At 52.2% G+C, this 15,943-nt stretch overlaps 1 protein-coding gene across 1 annotated transcript in view; it reads right to left on the bottom strand.

Annotated features, from left to right (window-relative positions):
• ASTN2 (astrotactin 2) overlaps positions 1-15,943 on the bottom strand; it is a 316,378-nt gene that overhangs the window by 110,234 nt on the left and 190,201 nt on the right. The window contains exons 14-16 of the mRNA XM_079324231.1: positions 7,411-7,535; positions 6,973-7,077; positions 5,383-5,562 (exon numbers count right to left, since the gene is read on the bottom strand). Of these exons, the coding sequence (XP_079180357.1) occupies positions 5,383-5,562; positions 6,973-7,077; positions 7,411-7,535 (410 nt within the window). The remainder of the gene's footprint in view (positions 1-5,382; positions 5,563-6,972; positions 7,078-7,410; positions 7,536-15,943) is intronic.

Here is a 15,943-nt window from a genome sequence, read left to right as displayed (position 1 = left end):
GCAGATTGGATTTTACAGCCAGTGGGGATTAGCTGGGAACACAGTGACTACAAGACCCTTTTTATGTGTCAGGTTACCAAGGATAAATCTGATCTTGGCAGGCTCATGGAACTTTTCCTGACACTTCCCTGCCCACCTTATAAACAAGTGCTGTGGTTTTGTACCTTAACTCACATTGCCTCAAGGGCAGTATCTTCCTTTTCACCTGATGTTTCACAAGTCTGATTTGAGTTCACTGTCTCTGGGAGCTCACTGAAAACTCCGTCCCCTGTGTCCCTGGCCCATCCATGGTCTGCCAGTGGGGACTGGTGCAGCCAGGTGACACATCAGGAGCCATGGGCTCACCTAGAACACCTCAGACTGTGGTGCAGTTTCCCTTTGGGGGTATAAAACACCTGGGTTCCCTCTGCTTGTAGTTCCTCTCCTTGGAGGCACCAGCTTTGGTTGTTCTGATGTTGCACCATGACTAAATAGTTTTTAGATCAAAACTGCCATGGGAGCTGAGCTGGTGGGAAACCTGGTGTGACTGAGTGTGGGGGGTGCAGCTGTGAAGGTGCTTTGTCCCCAGCTCGGGTGGTGGCAGTGGGGCTACCAGAGGGGCTCCTGGGTGGCCAGCAGGGACATTTCCTCAGTAGGAACATCCACAGCTCATGCAGGTTCTCCCTTTGTCCAGCCACTTGATGGGGGTGAAGGATTTTATTACTTGGGCTCATCTCAGCTCTTGAAATGGTATGAATTTCTGGATTATCAAACATTCAGCCCTTGCAGAACAGCTGCTGTGTGGTGCTGTTAAACCTACCCTGTAGCTTTATCACAAGTTTTGATTTCTTAGGGTAGAACAGCTGAGCCATGGACATTGTTCCTGGCAAAAGCAGGAGCCAGGGAATGAAGGGATGAGGAGGAGAGTCTGTTCCTCATCAAAGGGGGTAGAGCTACAGAAGTAAAAATAAAGCCAGATGCTTTGAGTTGTTCCTATTGTATAGCTTAAGTGATTTTTCTGGGTCATTACTCAATGTGAGGATTTGAAGTTATTTCATTTTGCACAACTAATTACTCGACTTGCCTGGCAATTCTGGATTACAATGAGCAGTGCATAAGGTCATTTAGCAGACTTACTCACAGCACATGTTTTAGTCTAAACTAAATTTCATGGCAACCAGCAAGATTGTTTTTACCTCCTCCGAACAAAATGTTGAAATTGGAGGGTTTGAAATAATGACATAAACCAAGCAATTAATAGTGTTAAAAGAGTGTTAAAAAGGTAATAGAGTGGTTGAACATAGGGACAGATCTCAAAAACAAGGAAATTCTCTGTTCTACTTCTGACCAAGCACATATAAGGGAAAACCATTATGTCCTTTAACAGCTGAAAAAGTGGCTTTACAGCTTTCTTAATGCACCTGATTGTATCTAGGAAAACTAAAGGCTCCTGCAGACTAGTTCAGTCTTAATTGTGTTAATGGCAGTATCAGACCTGAAGGGAGACAAACAGAGCCTTGAAAGGACAGGAGGGAGCCACAGGCCTCACTCAGAGGAATAGGGATTGCTATTTTATCAGAGCTCCAGGCTCTGGCCTTAATTTTATGAAGATATTTATGAAGATCTTCTGTCAAAACTGCTGAGTTCACAAGAAAGCATGAAAGCTGTCACCTCTTACAGGTAAGTGCAGTTCATGGAGGTGGTCTGAGAGAAGTACGAGGGAGGGCAGGGAGCAGGAAGGCTTAGGGATGTTACAGGAGCTGCCAGAACACAGCCCCTCCATGCACTATTCCCATGTAGGATTGATTGCTGAGGGGAACATGAACATCTTTCCATCTGCAGCAGCCACAAGCTGAGCTGGCTGAACACTCAACGTGGCCAGGGAACCTCAGCCAAGGAAACTCTATCTAGAGATCATAGGAAATTCAAGGAAAACAAACATTTCCCTCACTGCAGACCTAAAATAACCTCCCAGCTGGGCAGTGAAACCCTCTGATCTCCCCCACCCAGGCACACACATCCTGAGCCCATCAGCGTCCCTTCCTGCTTCCCAGCTGGGCTTCTCCAGTGGGAATAAGCAAACTGGAACAGCTCTTGCAGAAATCTCACCAGGTCTGCCAGATTCTGCACTCAGAGCAGCTCTTCCCCCTTCCTAAGCAAGCTCTCCTCCTCCTCACCAGCCAGAACGAGGAACCACAGGGCAACCAACTCTCTGATGAGCTTTTATCAGTGAATGAAGTGGCTCCCAGCAGGGAGATTTGCTGGATGGAGGGATCACTCTCTTCCCTGATGTACAATTTCTGAATCTCTGAGGTGGGGTGACACCCAGCCTCCACCTCCAGGTTTATTATCATGGCACTGTGTGGTGAGGAATAGCCCAGTGTGGGTCAGCTGTCCTGGCTGTGTCATCTCCCAACACCTCATCCACCCCAGCCTCGTGACTGTGGGGACAGAACAGAGAAAAAGAGGAAGTGTGGATGCCGTGGAAGCACTGCTCAGCAGCAGCCAGCACTCTGGGGTGTTACCCACACTGGTTTCTCCACTGTGACAAAGCTGGTTCCCTGCGCCCCACCACACCCAGCACATTCTCATACACAGCAGGAGCTGGCTGGGGACATCACGTTTGTCCCAGCTGCCAAATGAAGGTCCTCACACAACTGCTACCAACTTAATGAGGCACTGTCAGTGTCAAATGCTGGCTCCACCAGGGAAAAAAACCCATGTGGGCTCCCATGGCACAGATCAATGGCTGGGGTGATCTCAAGGTCTCTGCTTGGAGGCCACTCAATGTGTTAAAGCATTGCTTGGCTGCACAGAGCCAGAGCAAGCAGCCCAAAAAATGGGCTTTTAATCACTCTGCATGAAGTAAAGTTGGGGGATTCTCCCATGAAGGAGCTTGGTGTGCCACAGCTGTGCCACCATGCCTGGCTGGCTCTCTCTTACAGGATTCACTCCTGCAAATCCTTAGGAACAAGGGCAGGCTGCTCTGCCACCTCATTTTCCCCATGCTCCTCATCCACCTGCAGGAAGAAGTGTCCCTTGTCCCTGCTGCAGGCAGGGCAGCTGTGTGCTGTCCCTGCTGGAGGCAGATCCCTGTCCCTGCCCTTGGCAGAAGGGACAGATCTGCAGATCCTGACCCACGTCCCAGCACCTGCCCTGGCACCACCAGTGTGAGCTCCTCTTCAAAGCCTTGTTTCCAATTAGGGCTCAACGTGCAGATTGTGCCTTTATTGTTGGAGGCCTCCTCCTGAGACCTGGAGATTGATTTATGAAGTTGATTACAATATTAAAATAATTTTGTGTGGTGCTGCAAACACCCCATAATGTGCATTTTTCTCAGAGTTGGTGCTGTTCAAATTAGCTTGAGACTCTTCTCTCTCCCTCCTCTTGTGACCTGTTCTGTCCACTACCAAATTACAGTTATTCTGGCCCTACTTTTATATTTATTAGAGCTGATGCATATGTGTGCTCAGTGAGCAGTTCAGAACGGGCTGGTGAGCAGTGGGGAGCCTGGCAGGCCAGAGCTGCTCTGAGAGGAGAAGGCATCCAGAACTGTCTAGCTGGAGCTATTTATTCTGATCTGCCTTATGTCACTGGCAAAATGAGGGGCAATCAGGAGAGAAGTTGGGAATAAAATCCATCTACCATGAACAGCAAGCTCTTTCTCTTGGCTAACTGGGATTTCCCTGGGACAGAGCCCTGGGTTTCCTAGGGCATTTTCTCTGTCCACAAGCTGATCTGTCCAAGAGCACTGAACATCCTTAATGTCCTTCCAAGAGCATTTTCTGACCATCAAAGAGCTGAATACAACACTGGTCACCTCTGCATTGCCCACAGCCCAAAAGTTCAACCTCACCAGCCCCCAAAGGCACAGAAGGAGCCATGCACAAAACACAAGGGGGGCAGCACTCAGTGCCCAAATGCTGCACAATCAGCAGTGAAAGGTTTATGTCCAGGCATGAATGCAATGCCTCAGGGGATCCCTGGAGTACCATGAGTGCTTTGGTGCTTCACAATTCCTGGGAAAGGATGCTCTGGATGCCCCATAAATGCCAGGGCAGCCAGGCATAGCTCCAGGAGTGGGGGTAGGACCTGGGTGGGGAGTGAAGGATCCACCTCTCTGCATACCATGGACTAAAAAGGAAATTATTCTGTCACTGAGGCACTGCTTCAGTAGCAAAACTCCTGTGCCTCTGCAGGGCCTTGTGGCTGAGCCCTGAGCCACCACTGCCCTGACATGGGGAGGTGGGAGTGAAGGAATGGGAGATATTTCACCACCAGATCAAGTGCTGTTCATGTCCCCTCTGGCCCCAGCACTGTGGAACAGCAGCAGTGCTTGTGCCAGGCCTGGACTGCAGCAGCTGCCTCTCATTCCCACCTCTCATTCTCCTGAGAAACCCTTGTCTAGGTTTGGTTTGGTCCCAGGTGATGGTGCTGGGACCATGGGGCACTCGGGGTCTGCTCCCCACCAACACATTTGCCCCTGGATTGCAGGGAGTGCTCCTGAGTGACTAATAACATGGTGAGTACATAAACAACCCACCTCCACGTGCCTCCTCCTGCTAAACAGGGGCATTGCTATGGCAAACTTCATTTATCACTATTTAAAACCCAAACAAACGAGCACGGGGTGTTATAAATATGCTTACAAGACGAGTTACACTGGGAAAATGAAAAAGAAAATGAGCCAAGAGCAAGGGAGGCAGTGTGGGAGAGCACCTCTCTCTGCTGGGTTCCAGGGAGTGTGGCAGTGCCACCAGAGCAGGATGCAAGTGCCCTGATGACCTCTGTCACCATCAGCCCTAAGGTGGCTCAGTGATACACTACAGATGTTTTTTGAATAGAAAAATATCAGAGCCAGGGAATATCCCCAATTCCCTGGAGGAGAGAGATGAATTGGCAAATGGAAGGCTACAGCGATAAGGGAGTTTTTATAAACATAACCTAATTGTATTACTTCAAAGTCCTGAAGTTTATTGCCCTGTTTAATGATGTGTCTCGTTATTTATGGTGTAGCACAATGAGTCTGCTATTGATTTAATGCACTTCCTTAAAGACTGTCATTGTCACAAGCAATAAAACAAAGCCATTCTGAGACAGCTCATTTTTGTCACATCTCCATCAGCTGACCCCAGGCACGTGATGGTCACTGTGGGGAAGGGGTCACCCTGGGCAAGGATGGAGCCAGAGAGTGGAAGCTGAAGGGCAGGAGCAGGCAGGGTGGCTCAGGGATGGTGCCAATGACATGTGCCACCTGACTCTGGGCACTCAGTTTGGGACAAGCCTCCTGCCTGAGCCCGCCAGCCAGCACGGTGATGGAGTATGGGAAAGGGGGTGATGGATGGAAACCAGCACGTGACACTTGATGTTTGTGCCCCTGCCCATTCCCATCACCCTCCTCACCTTTCTGGTACTGGAGCCAGAGCTGCTGCTGGACCTTCTTGCTGGGGAAGTGGATGGTGCAGCTGAACTCGGAGCCGTACAGCGCCTCTGCAATGTAGTGGGAGCCAAACTGCTGGATGAAGGAGAGCAGCTCCTCCCGGCTGCTGTCCTTGTTCAGGATCTTCAGGATGTTTGCAAAGCCTGTGGGAGGGAGGCAGGGCTGGGCAGGTCAGCCAGGCAGGGCTGGAAGGAGCCCCAGATGTTCCCTGCTCAGGTCATACACAGCCCCACACGGGTGCAGTTCCTCCTCTTTTGTCTCCACCTGAACCTTTAGAATCCACAACCTGTTATAACCCCAGGATGCGGCTCTGACTTCCTTCTATGATTCCTCTCCCTAAGAGATTTCTCAGATAATTTTACAGGGATGTGCATGGGAACACATGTGCACACATACACACAGTCTGTCCTTGCCAGCTTGTCTGTTCTTCAGGCTGCTGGCACATCAGTGACCCTCTCCCCAGAGGATGTGCCTGGCCTTTGCTTGGCTGTGTCCATAACCAGAGATGTTCCATCCCTACTGCAAACACCCAGCACAACTGGTAACTATTTTTAGGGAAGTTGGAGACAGCCCAGAGGGACATACAGGGCTGGGCTGGTGGCAGCTCCGTGGGTGTGCAAAGGTCAAGGCATCACTTGAGCAAGATCTGTGCAGACAGCAGGGACCCCTGGCATGGGACAAGGACAGGGACCCTTGCTGCTCCATGGAGATGAAATATCCTGGAGACACTGGTGACTTCACAGCACTTCAGCATCACTTGGAGCTGGCTGAAAGCACCATTTTGGTTCAGTGGTGGAATGGAAAACATACTGCAAGAAAATACGTCATAACTGTCACCAAAATGAGGTTATCTGGCTGGTTGGTTGGTTGGTTTATTGAAAGAGAAGGCTGTTTTAATAAAAAAGCCAGAATAATTCATTTTGAGCTGAACCCACGTATTTTTTTTTTCAGCTCTGAGCAGGTTATTTCATTTTGGGGCTGCACAGCCTGCTTGCACTAAATCTTTTTTTTTTTTTTTTTTTCTCCTCTCCATTTAAAAACTCCTTGATTTTTAAATAAAAAATGCTATTTTGAAATGAAAAGGCAAAACATTTCACGTTGCAACAAAATGTTTCAGCATTTCTGAAACAAAATGTGTAGCTATAAAAACGTGGCAGTGAAATGTTTTGACATTTGCAGGATCCTCCCACCCACCCCTTCTTCATCTGTGACTCCCTGCTTTATATGACCTGCTTTTCCAAGTGCTTTGGATCCTTTTGAAACCACCATTTTAAGGCACTGACTGGTTTCTGTACATATATACACAGCCACACCAAAACAAATCTTCCTGCTAGCTGCTTACTGGCTTCCTCCTGGCTTGAACCTCATCTCTTGCTGCACAAACTCCCTGCCTCAGTTTCCCCCTGTCAAAAAGGAGGGGAATTTTCCAGCCTGTCTCTGCAGCAGTGCTGGGAACAGAGCATGCAAGTGGGAAATATCAGTGGGATGCTTGGGGCAGAAAACCACCCCCCACCCCCACAGAGAGATGTTTCCCTGTCCCTGGAATCCCTCACCTGCAGAGAGTGTGATGGAGCTGAGCTTCACCCTGTAGAGGTTGCTCCTGACTCGCCAGTGCTGCACCATGGGGTACCCCATGGCCTCGTCGTACTTGATGTCCCCTGCAAGGAAAAGCAGGTGGGTGACACTGCTGTCCATGCTCTGGGGAATGCTTAATGCACCTTGCTGTGTGCTGCAGGGGAGAGAAATGGGGTGGAAACCTCAGTGGTGATGCCATGGGGATCCCAGCGTTGGGCTGACTGTGACTGCCAGGAGCTCACAGGGATGGAGATGCTGCTGGCATGGAGTCACTCATCCCTCAGGGAATTTCTGCCCCAGGGCCATGGGAAGGATGGCACAAAGGGGGTGATGATGCCCCTCAGGAGCCACACTGGGATGCAGGGTGGGAGAAGAGGTTGTTCCTCCTGGGACACTGAGCCCAGGGCAGCTCGTACCAGTGAGGAGCTGGAGATCAGGAAGGGGCTCTGAGAGGACACCACGGCACTGCTCCTCCACGGGCAGAGGGATCACCAGGAGGCCATCAGCCAGCTGGGGGAAGTCCTTGATGAAGTTATTCTCCCTGCAGAGAGAAAAAGACAACTGCAAAGCAACGATGCAGGGCACGGCCGGGCAGCAGGGCTGGGCTGCCCTGGTGCCACGGGGACAGGCAGCTCAGGAAGGAGGGGACATCTCCTGGAGCAGGGATCTCCTGCCAGGGCATGGGGTTTGCAGCCTCCCCACCAGCCAGCCCCGTGCAGCCCTCTGAGGTGATGCCTAATGAGCTCCCCAAGGACTGCAGCTCCATTAGTGCTCCAGAAATACAGAACTGCTCTCAGCCTGGGGACCCGGCCACTGGGTTTGGCCCAGATTTTCAAAGTGAGCCCCTGGAGAGGGGGCAAGGAACAAGGAATGGCTGCTACACCCCCAAACTGCCCCTTTGCACCTGCAGCATCTTCATGGGAACAGTGACCAAGCTCTGCTGGGGCTCCCCAGGCAGCATCATCACCCCCACAGTTTTCACCCCCACCAGTGACTCGCCCTCTAAAAGGCAGAAAAAGTAATTTTTACAGGCAGACATAAGAAAAAAACCACACTCTCGTGTACAGCTCACAGTGCAATTTTACCACATGTGCAGGATCTTTTCTAACCTTGGCAGGTATAACATTGTATAATAGGCCCCTAATGAATTGTTTCTAGAACAACGGTACCAGGAAATGATTTGAAATGGTGAACAGCCAGGGCTCTGGGAGACCAGCCTCCCCCAGAAAGAGAAATGCCTCACGCCTGCGCCGGGGAAACAGGAGGGGGGATTTTAAATATTGATCTTAGAGCCAAAATATAGGCCAGGAGGCTTCATATCCTCTGGGTGTGGAGACAAAAGGGCAGCAGAGCAGAAGAAAGGGAGGTTCCTGCAAAATCAGGTCAGCCCCAGGAGCTTGGGGGAGGTTCAGACTGGCACCACCTGCCCCAGCTGCATTTTTGTAATGTATTTTCCTTTAGACAGCTGCTGATTTCACTCACCTTCCCTGGATTTACCCTCTGTAGCCTGTCCCTGGGGGGAGCTGATCCATCATCCTGTGGTCATCTCACAACTGGGGACACCTGAGACCTCCATGGGTCCCAGCACAGCGAGATGCTGACTTCAGGGAACACTTCCTTGGGATCCTCCCATTGCTCTGGGGCCAAGATGTGGCCACTGCAACCTGCACCAGAGGTGAGCAGGAAGCCATAGCCCTGTGCAACCAGCCTGGGGATGTTCCCAGCCCCAAGGCAGGAGAGGAGCACGGGGAGGAGCATCTGAAGGTAGGGACACATGAGTGGGGCACAAGAAGTGTTCAAGGCCAGACTGGATGGCTCTTTAAGCAATCTGGTCTAGTGGAAGGTGTCCCTGCCCATGGCAGGAAGGCTGAAACATGATGATCTTTAAGGTCCCTTCCAGCCCAAACCATTCCATGAGTCCCTGGCTGCACAGGCAGCCTTCCTCATGCTACACCCCCATTTCAGAGCCACCAGGACCTGCCTGCATCTCAGGAGTCTCACTTTCTACACTGCCTCAGTGAAAAAAAGAAAAAGTGCTTTATTTTTCTGAGGGGAAAAGCCTCTCCCTCACAGCATGCTCACAAATCTCCGATTGACCCTGCTGGGCACAGGATCCCCGTGGTGGATTGTTCTGCTGCTCTGAGCCCTTTGCTGTCACAGCAGTTCCAAATGGGGAACTGCAATTGCTGCCAGAGCTGGGAGCTGTGTGGGTGGTGGGAAACAGGGCTGGAAATAAGGCAAGTCGGTAGGGAACAGGGCAAGAAGCATGTTGGTGTCTCTGCTGCTCTGCTTTAGCAGGAAAGGGAAAACATCAGCACTGCCAAATCCCAAAGCCATGGAGAATTGTGGTGCTGCTCTGGGAAAGGGGGATGGAGCTGCACTGAGCATTCCTGCCTGTCTGGAGTGTGGGGACTGTCCCTTTCCTGACAGGGCAGCTCATCCTGAGCAGCACCAGCATCAGCACAGGGGCCAGGAGGGTCCCTGCCTGCCCAGCCCCCTGTCCCACCTCTGAGAAGAGCAGGAGGAGATTCCCAGGAGGAGGCTGATGGAACCTTCCCAAGTGCTGTCCCACATGAGGGAACAGACCAGGTATGCCCCAAGGGACACAAAGAGATGGCATGGCAGGTGCCAGGAGCTCATGTTCATCCAGCACCCTGCACCCTAACATGGGGCAGAGGAGACAGAAAGAGGCAGCATCTCCTCCTGCCCCCACCCATCTCAGCACCACCAGCCATGCCATGAGCCTGTAAAGCAGCTGTTGGGCACATCCCAGCTCATCCAGGAGCAGGACAGCCAGAAGGGCTGGTGCTCCATGCCTGGGCAGCTCAGGAGGGAAAGCTGAGGCATGAGGGGACCTGCACACCACAACTTCTGCTCAGAGCTGCTGCCTCTATGAGAAGGTATTTACTGAACAGCCACGTTCTGCAGGACCACTCTTATCCATTTGTTCAATTTTGCCACACTCAAAAGGCCAAGAGAAAACCAGGGGCAAGTGGGAGCCAAGGATTAGGACAGTGCCCACAATGTGCTTCCATCATGGGAGGGAGCAGCAGTGCAAGGCAGGACTTCCACAATGCATTCTTGCTGCCAAACCCTTCCTGCATCTCTTCCAGCTCTCCCTACCTCCAGGCCCCTGCTCCCTGCCATCCCAAGGCAGGGATGAGCCAAAGCCATGCAGGGGGAGCACCCTCTAGGCAGAAGGTGTGGGCACACACAGCCCCTCTGCAGGGTGGTCCCTGCCTGCAGGGCAGGATGGTGATGGGGACACGCCAGGCAGGGCAGGCTGCTGCTGGGCTGTGCATCCCATGGACTGGCAGAGGGCTGCAGCTCCTCTTCCACAGGCCCTTCTTAATAACCCTAAGGCTTGCACACTGCTCACTGTGGAGGCACAGAAAGAGCTCCTGCCAGAGCTTTTGGCTCTCTAGAAGCTGTGATCAAAGCCATGGGGCTCTGTGCAAGGGGCAGGGATAGGGATGGGGGAGGGATGTGACAGCATCCCTGTGCACGTGCTGTCACACGTGTCTCCAGCTGGGGCACTCTGCAGGGGTGCAGGGCCAGAGTGCACAGGGTTATTCCAGTGGGATAACTGGATGCTGGGATGCAAACAAACCTGCCAGCCCCACAAAATCCTCCTGTGCCTCTTGCTGTGCCCCTGGCATCTCCCCAGTGGAACAGCTGCTCACTGGAGCACATGGAATCCACTCCCTGGCACAGCGCTCTCCTGCTGGGATCTGAGCATCTCCCAAGGCATTTTGCAGATACTGAGTCATTACACGAGGAAATGCAGTTTCTCCCAGCTGCATCCAACCAGAGCACATGCCTGCCTTGGAGGGAACTGATTATAAATGACCCTGATGCTGGGAAAGGTCAAATGGCCAAAGGCTTTAGCAAGCTCTGATACTGGCAGGGTGGGCTGAGGAGGAAGGCAGCTGCCTGGATTAAACTGAGTTCAAAATCCTGGCTTTGATGGACACTTGGTGTATCCTCAGCTGAGTCCTACAATTCACCCATTGCCTGGGGTGACTCAGACAACTGACAGCAGCTCCCCCATCTCAGGGTGCTGGTGGGGTGGCAGCAATTAGCAGCTGCTCAGATACCAGGAGCAGGGCTCAGGCAGCAAGAGCCTGCTGTGCCACTGTTCTCCTGTCCTCCTGAACCCAGACACACAAACCAGCCCTGCTTTTGGGGACTGTGACCTTTAATAACCCAGCCAAGGTCATGCAGCAGAGCTGTGGTGCAGTGCTGGGCTGCAGTGCTGTGCTCTGCAGTGCTGGCAGCAGCTCACACAGCCCACGGGAAACATCCAGAAAGAACCAATATCCCAGGGAAAAATGGGGTTTGGGGGAGCAGATCCCAGTGCAGGCCCTGGGGAGGAGCTGGAGTGCTGTGGTCTCCCAGGATTGGGCTGTGACTGCAGATTCTGCTCCATGCACAATTCTGCTGGCCCTGGGACACCATGTCTCCTTGCTGAGATGCTCAAAGCCAGAGCCAAGCTGGCAGTGGGATTTTGGCCTGCAGCAGGGAAAGATCAGCTGGTGGCTGACATGCATTTCATTTTCCTGTTAGCAACACTGCTGGGTGAAGGAGCAGCTTCTCCTCCTCAGCCCAGTCAGCTGTGACTTCCTCCCCTGGCACTCTGCTCCCACAGGACATGGCTTGAGGATGGACTCTGCAAACCAACCCTTCCTTGCAGCTGCAAAACTCCCACTGCACATTCCAAGCATCATCTGACATGGAGCTTCCACCCAACACTGACAGTGGAGGCACACCCTGCACCACAGCACCTGGGCAAGTCTATTCATGGTGGGGTAAATATATAAATATTATATATATTTATTTATATTATTATATATTATATATAAAATGACCCCACGAGTGATTAGCTTATGCCCTGAAGCGTGAGATTTAATTACCCTTATCTGAGCCAGCACAGCTACAAATGTTAATCACATTATCATCCAGCAAGCTTATGTTCAGCAAAGTGACTACTCCAGGGCTGCCCTTCCTGCTATGCAAGCCTGAGAAAATGGCAAAGAATTAGTTATTAATCTTACTTCTTTCTGTCCCACAATGGTTCAGGGAGAACACGATGGATTTGAGGTTATTTAGTGCCAGCTTTTCACCCAAATTTCCCTTGGAGAAGCTGCCTGCTGGGGTGGCTGCAAGATCAGCAGAGCCCAGCCTGACACGGGGACATTGAGAAATAGCTTCCTTTTAGCTTGTCATCACCAAAAAAAAAAAAAAAATATTATCTGGAGTCACTGGGAAACAGAAAAGAGGGTGTCCTGTTGCCACAGGCACTTAGGAGAAGGTAAGCACACTGTAAATCTCCCCCAGCATGTCTCCATGACCTCAGGCAGTGATGAATTATAAAGGTTTAATGCAAACCCTGTGAAGCAGCAGTTACTCCAAATTTACTGAGCATTAATTTCAGTAAGGCCCCACTCCTGTAGAACAAGGCAGGATAAAAGAGGAGGGACCAGCCAGGTTTTGCCAGGTTCTGGAGTCCCTTCAGTTCCCCAGCTCTCAGCCTTAACCACTGTTTGCACTGAAGTGTGGTTGGACCAAGCTGCAGGGAAGAATTAACATTTAAATTGAGGTGTTTCAGAAGGTAAATCACACCAGGCTGGGGCACCAGGCTGGTGCTGCTGGGCTGGAGTGAGGTGTCTGCATGGCTGCTGCTCACCATCCACCTCACCCCCAGGCTGAGCCCCAAAACCCTCCATGGGCTGGGAGCTCTTGCACCCATTCCCATCAGCACTGTGCCAACACTGATCTTCCCACAGAGCATCTCCAAACATCCCAAATACTACAGCCCTCCTTGTGGCCACACAGGCCCAGCAACCACTGAGCACTGAGGGAAACTGAGCCAGCAGTGCCCAGCACTGTGGCACTGACAGTGAACATGCAGTTCATGAATTTCCATCATGGAGGAGAAGTGCATCCTCCCCTGAAGCCATTTCTAAAGGAAACACAAAGGAATTCACTCTGAGAGGAGAGATGGAGAAGCTGTGAGCAACAATCAGAAACACTCGTGGCTGGAGAAAAGCAAAATAATCATAGGATCACAGATTTGTGATTCAAACAGGTTTGGAATGGACTTTAAAGCTCATCTTGTTCTACCCCTTCCATGGCAGGGACACCTCCCACTGTCCCAGGTGCTCCAGCCCCAGTGTCCAGCCTGGCCTTGGGCACTGCCAGGGATCCAGGGGCAGCCACTGGGCACCCTGTGCCAGGGCCTCAGCACATCACAGTGTTTGAGCAGCCTTGTTCTGAGCCTAGAACATGGTAGCAGGGTCACCATGGCACATCTGGGCTGTGCCATCCCTCCTTGAGTGCAAGGTTTGGGGAATGCCCAGCACCTGTGGATGGAGGGAAATCTGCCCATCTGCAAGGGGCTGGAGCTGCTCAGAGTCTGCCAGGAGGATCCATGTCTTGCTCCCTCTATCTGCTCTTCAAGGTGTCTCTCTCCATTAGCTTTGTCATCACTGACAGCCAAAGGCTGTGACCTTGTCAGCTCCCATAAGTTCAGCAGCTTCCAGCTCTTTCACAATTGGATGGAGAGGACAACAGCCAGACCTGGAGCAGCTCACAGAGCTCCTGCCCACCAGGCTGGGGCCACTGCTGGGTGACCTGGGCACAGAGTCCCTCTGGGAATGATTTGTCCAAGCTGAGGGAGCTGGAGCCACGTGCTGTGGGTGCTGATTGCAGCTCTGAGCTGAGCCAAGGCTGTGGATCCTCTCACACAGGTTGTTTGGGTGCTGTTTGCATCCTTTCCCAAGTGCTGCTCCAGCAGTTCCACACCTGGCACTGCCCTTGGCATGGTTTGGAAGGAGGTGACAAATGCCAAATTCCCACTGACTCCAGGGGAGCCAGGACTGCCTGACTTGCATCCAGCTCCTCTGGGATTTGGGCACAGCCTCCTGCAGCCAATGGCTTCTCTGTGCAGCCCCAGTTTTCCAGGGAAACCCACACCCCAGCTGTGGTGCCCTGGGAAACACAAGCACAGCCTTTTAATATTAATATTTGCCTTTCCAATGTAAATTCAGACTCAGCTCTCCTCTCAGCACACACATCTATTCACTTTAACAATTTGAGATCTTAAACATTTCTTCTTTTTCCCCCCCTCTCCTAAGCTTCATTGTTAACCTTTAAGATGAAGATAAGGCGTAAAGGTTTGGAAAGGAATCAGGAGGGACCTTGGAAATGAGCCAGGAGCAGTGTTAATACTGGGCTGCACATCATATCTCTTCAGTTCTTCTCTCCCCCCAGGGTGACTCGGACTGCTCTTGACTACCACCATGGTATTACAAACTCTAATGAGGTTTGGAAAATAAGAAACCCACTGCGGCGTGGGAGAAACTAATAGAAATTGTTTTGTCTTCTCTCTATTAGTCATTAGAAGCAGAAGGAAAACAGCCACAGGCAATGGCAGGGCTGCAATACCACCACACATTTCATATGCTGGCACTCTGACAATGTCATTTCAGCACAGTTATTGCTCCCATTTCCCCTCCACACCAGACCTCCTGTGCTCCAGTGTGGGCTCCAGCTGTGCCAGCATCCCTGTGCCACCATCCCAGCCCAGGGTGACTCCAGTGCCTGCCCAAGGTGCCCATGCAGGGAGGCTGTTTGGCCAGCCCATGGCTCTACCAGCACAGACCATCACCAGCCTGGTCTCCCCAAGGGACAGGGACAGGCAGTGCCCAGGCAGGGACACCTCATGAGCAGCAGCACTGTCAGGCAGCCAGAGCATATGGAGAATTAGCTGGGATTTGTCACTGCAGCTGCAGAGCTGTGCTTCTGTGTGTGAAGTTAATTACAGAACCACAAAACTATGCACAGGGTGAGGTGACAGCACCTGCAGTGACCTCACCCCTGCCATCCCAGGGAGCTGTGGTGCCAGGAGCCAAGCCCCATTCCTGGGCTCAGCCAGGTGCCTGGAGCACTCCCCACGCCCCTTCCCTCCTCCCAGCTCTGCAGCCATCTCACCCTGGTTGCCTGATGACAAGTGGCAGTGCTGCCACCCCTTCCAGATGTTTGCCTGTTGCCCATGGGCACAGATGGTGAATGACAGCATTCCCTGGAAAGCTGGGACCAGGAATAGAGGCTGCTCTGCCTGTGCTGGGCTCCTGCAGCCCGTGCTGGGGGAGAAATGAACCAAATAACAAACATCTCAAGGTTTGGGCCACTCCTCCTGCAGCCCAGGCAGGGGCAGAGCACAGCAAAGAGCATCACTGGGGCACAGGGAGGAGGGAGAGAGATGGAGCCTGTCCAGCACCTGCTCCAGCTTTCCTCTACAGAGCCACCAGCATCCAAACCAGGTGAATCTGCCCAGGAACCAGGGGCAGAGGAAGATTTAGGGGATCAGGATTATGGCACAGGGGACAGGAGGGGTCCCAGCAGAGCTTCTCCACCAGGTTTGGGACACTGGGCCCAACTGATGGGGCCCAAGCCCAAACCCAGCACTTGCTCTCAGGTTTGTGCAGTCACAAACTACACTGCAACGGGCAGAACAGCAAATCCTTCACCTCTGGAGAGGACACCTGGGATGGGAAAAAGGAGGACAAGATTTTCTCTTCACTGAGGACTGCATCCAAGCCCTGCTGCTGCCTCAGAAGCAGGTATGGCTTGACAGCTGGCATAGCTGTGGAGTGCTCAGATGTCCCCACGCTGGTGACTGCTCCTGACTGCATTGCCTGCAGCAAGGATTTGCAGTGCTAAGTCAATGTCAAGCTGATTTAGTCCCTGGATGGGGAATCTCCATCAACCAGTGCTTGCACTAGCAAGGAAGAGCAGGAAGGGCTGCTGAATGTCAGCCTTGTCCCTGGAGGGGACACTGAAGGGGCCCCATGGTGTGAGCAGCACAAACCCACACCCAGCTAATGGGGACAGCACAGCACCCATAGGGCCATGGAGAAATGCTGCTGACACATCCTAAAGTCGTGT

This window comes from Erithacus rubecula (genome assembly GCF_903797595.1).
Source record: "Erithacus rubecula genome assembly, chromosome: 21".
NCBI lineage: Eukaryota > Metazoa > Chordata > Aves > Passeriformes > Muscicapidae > Erithacus > Erithacus rubecula.
Note: the sequence above shows the minus strand (reverse complement) of the source record. Positions and strands in the feature narration are given on the sequence as shown.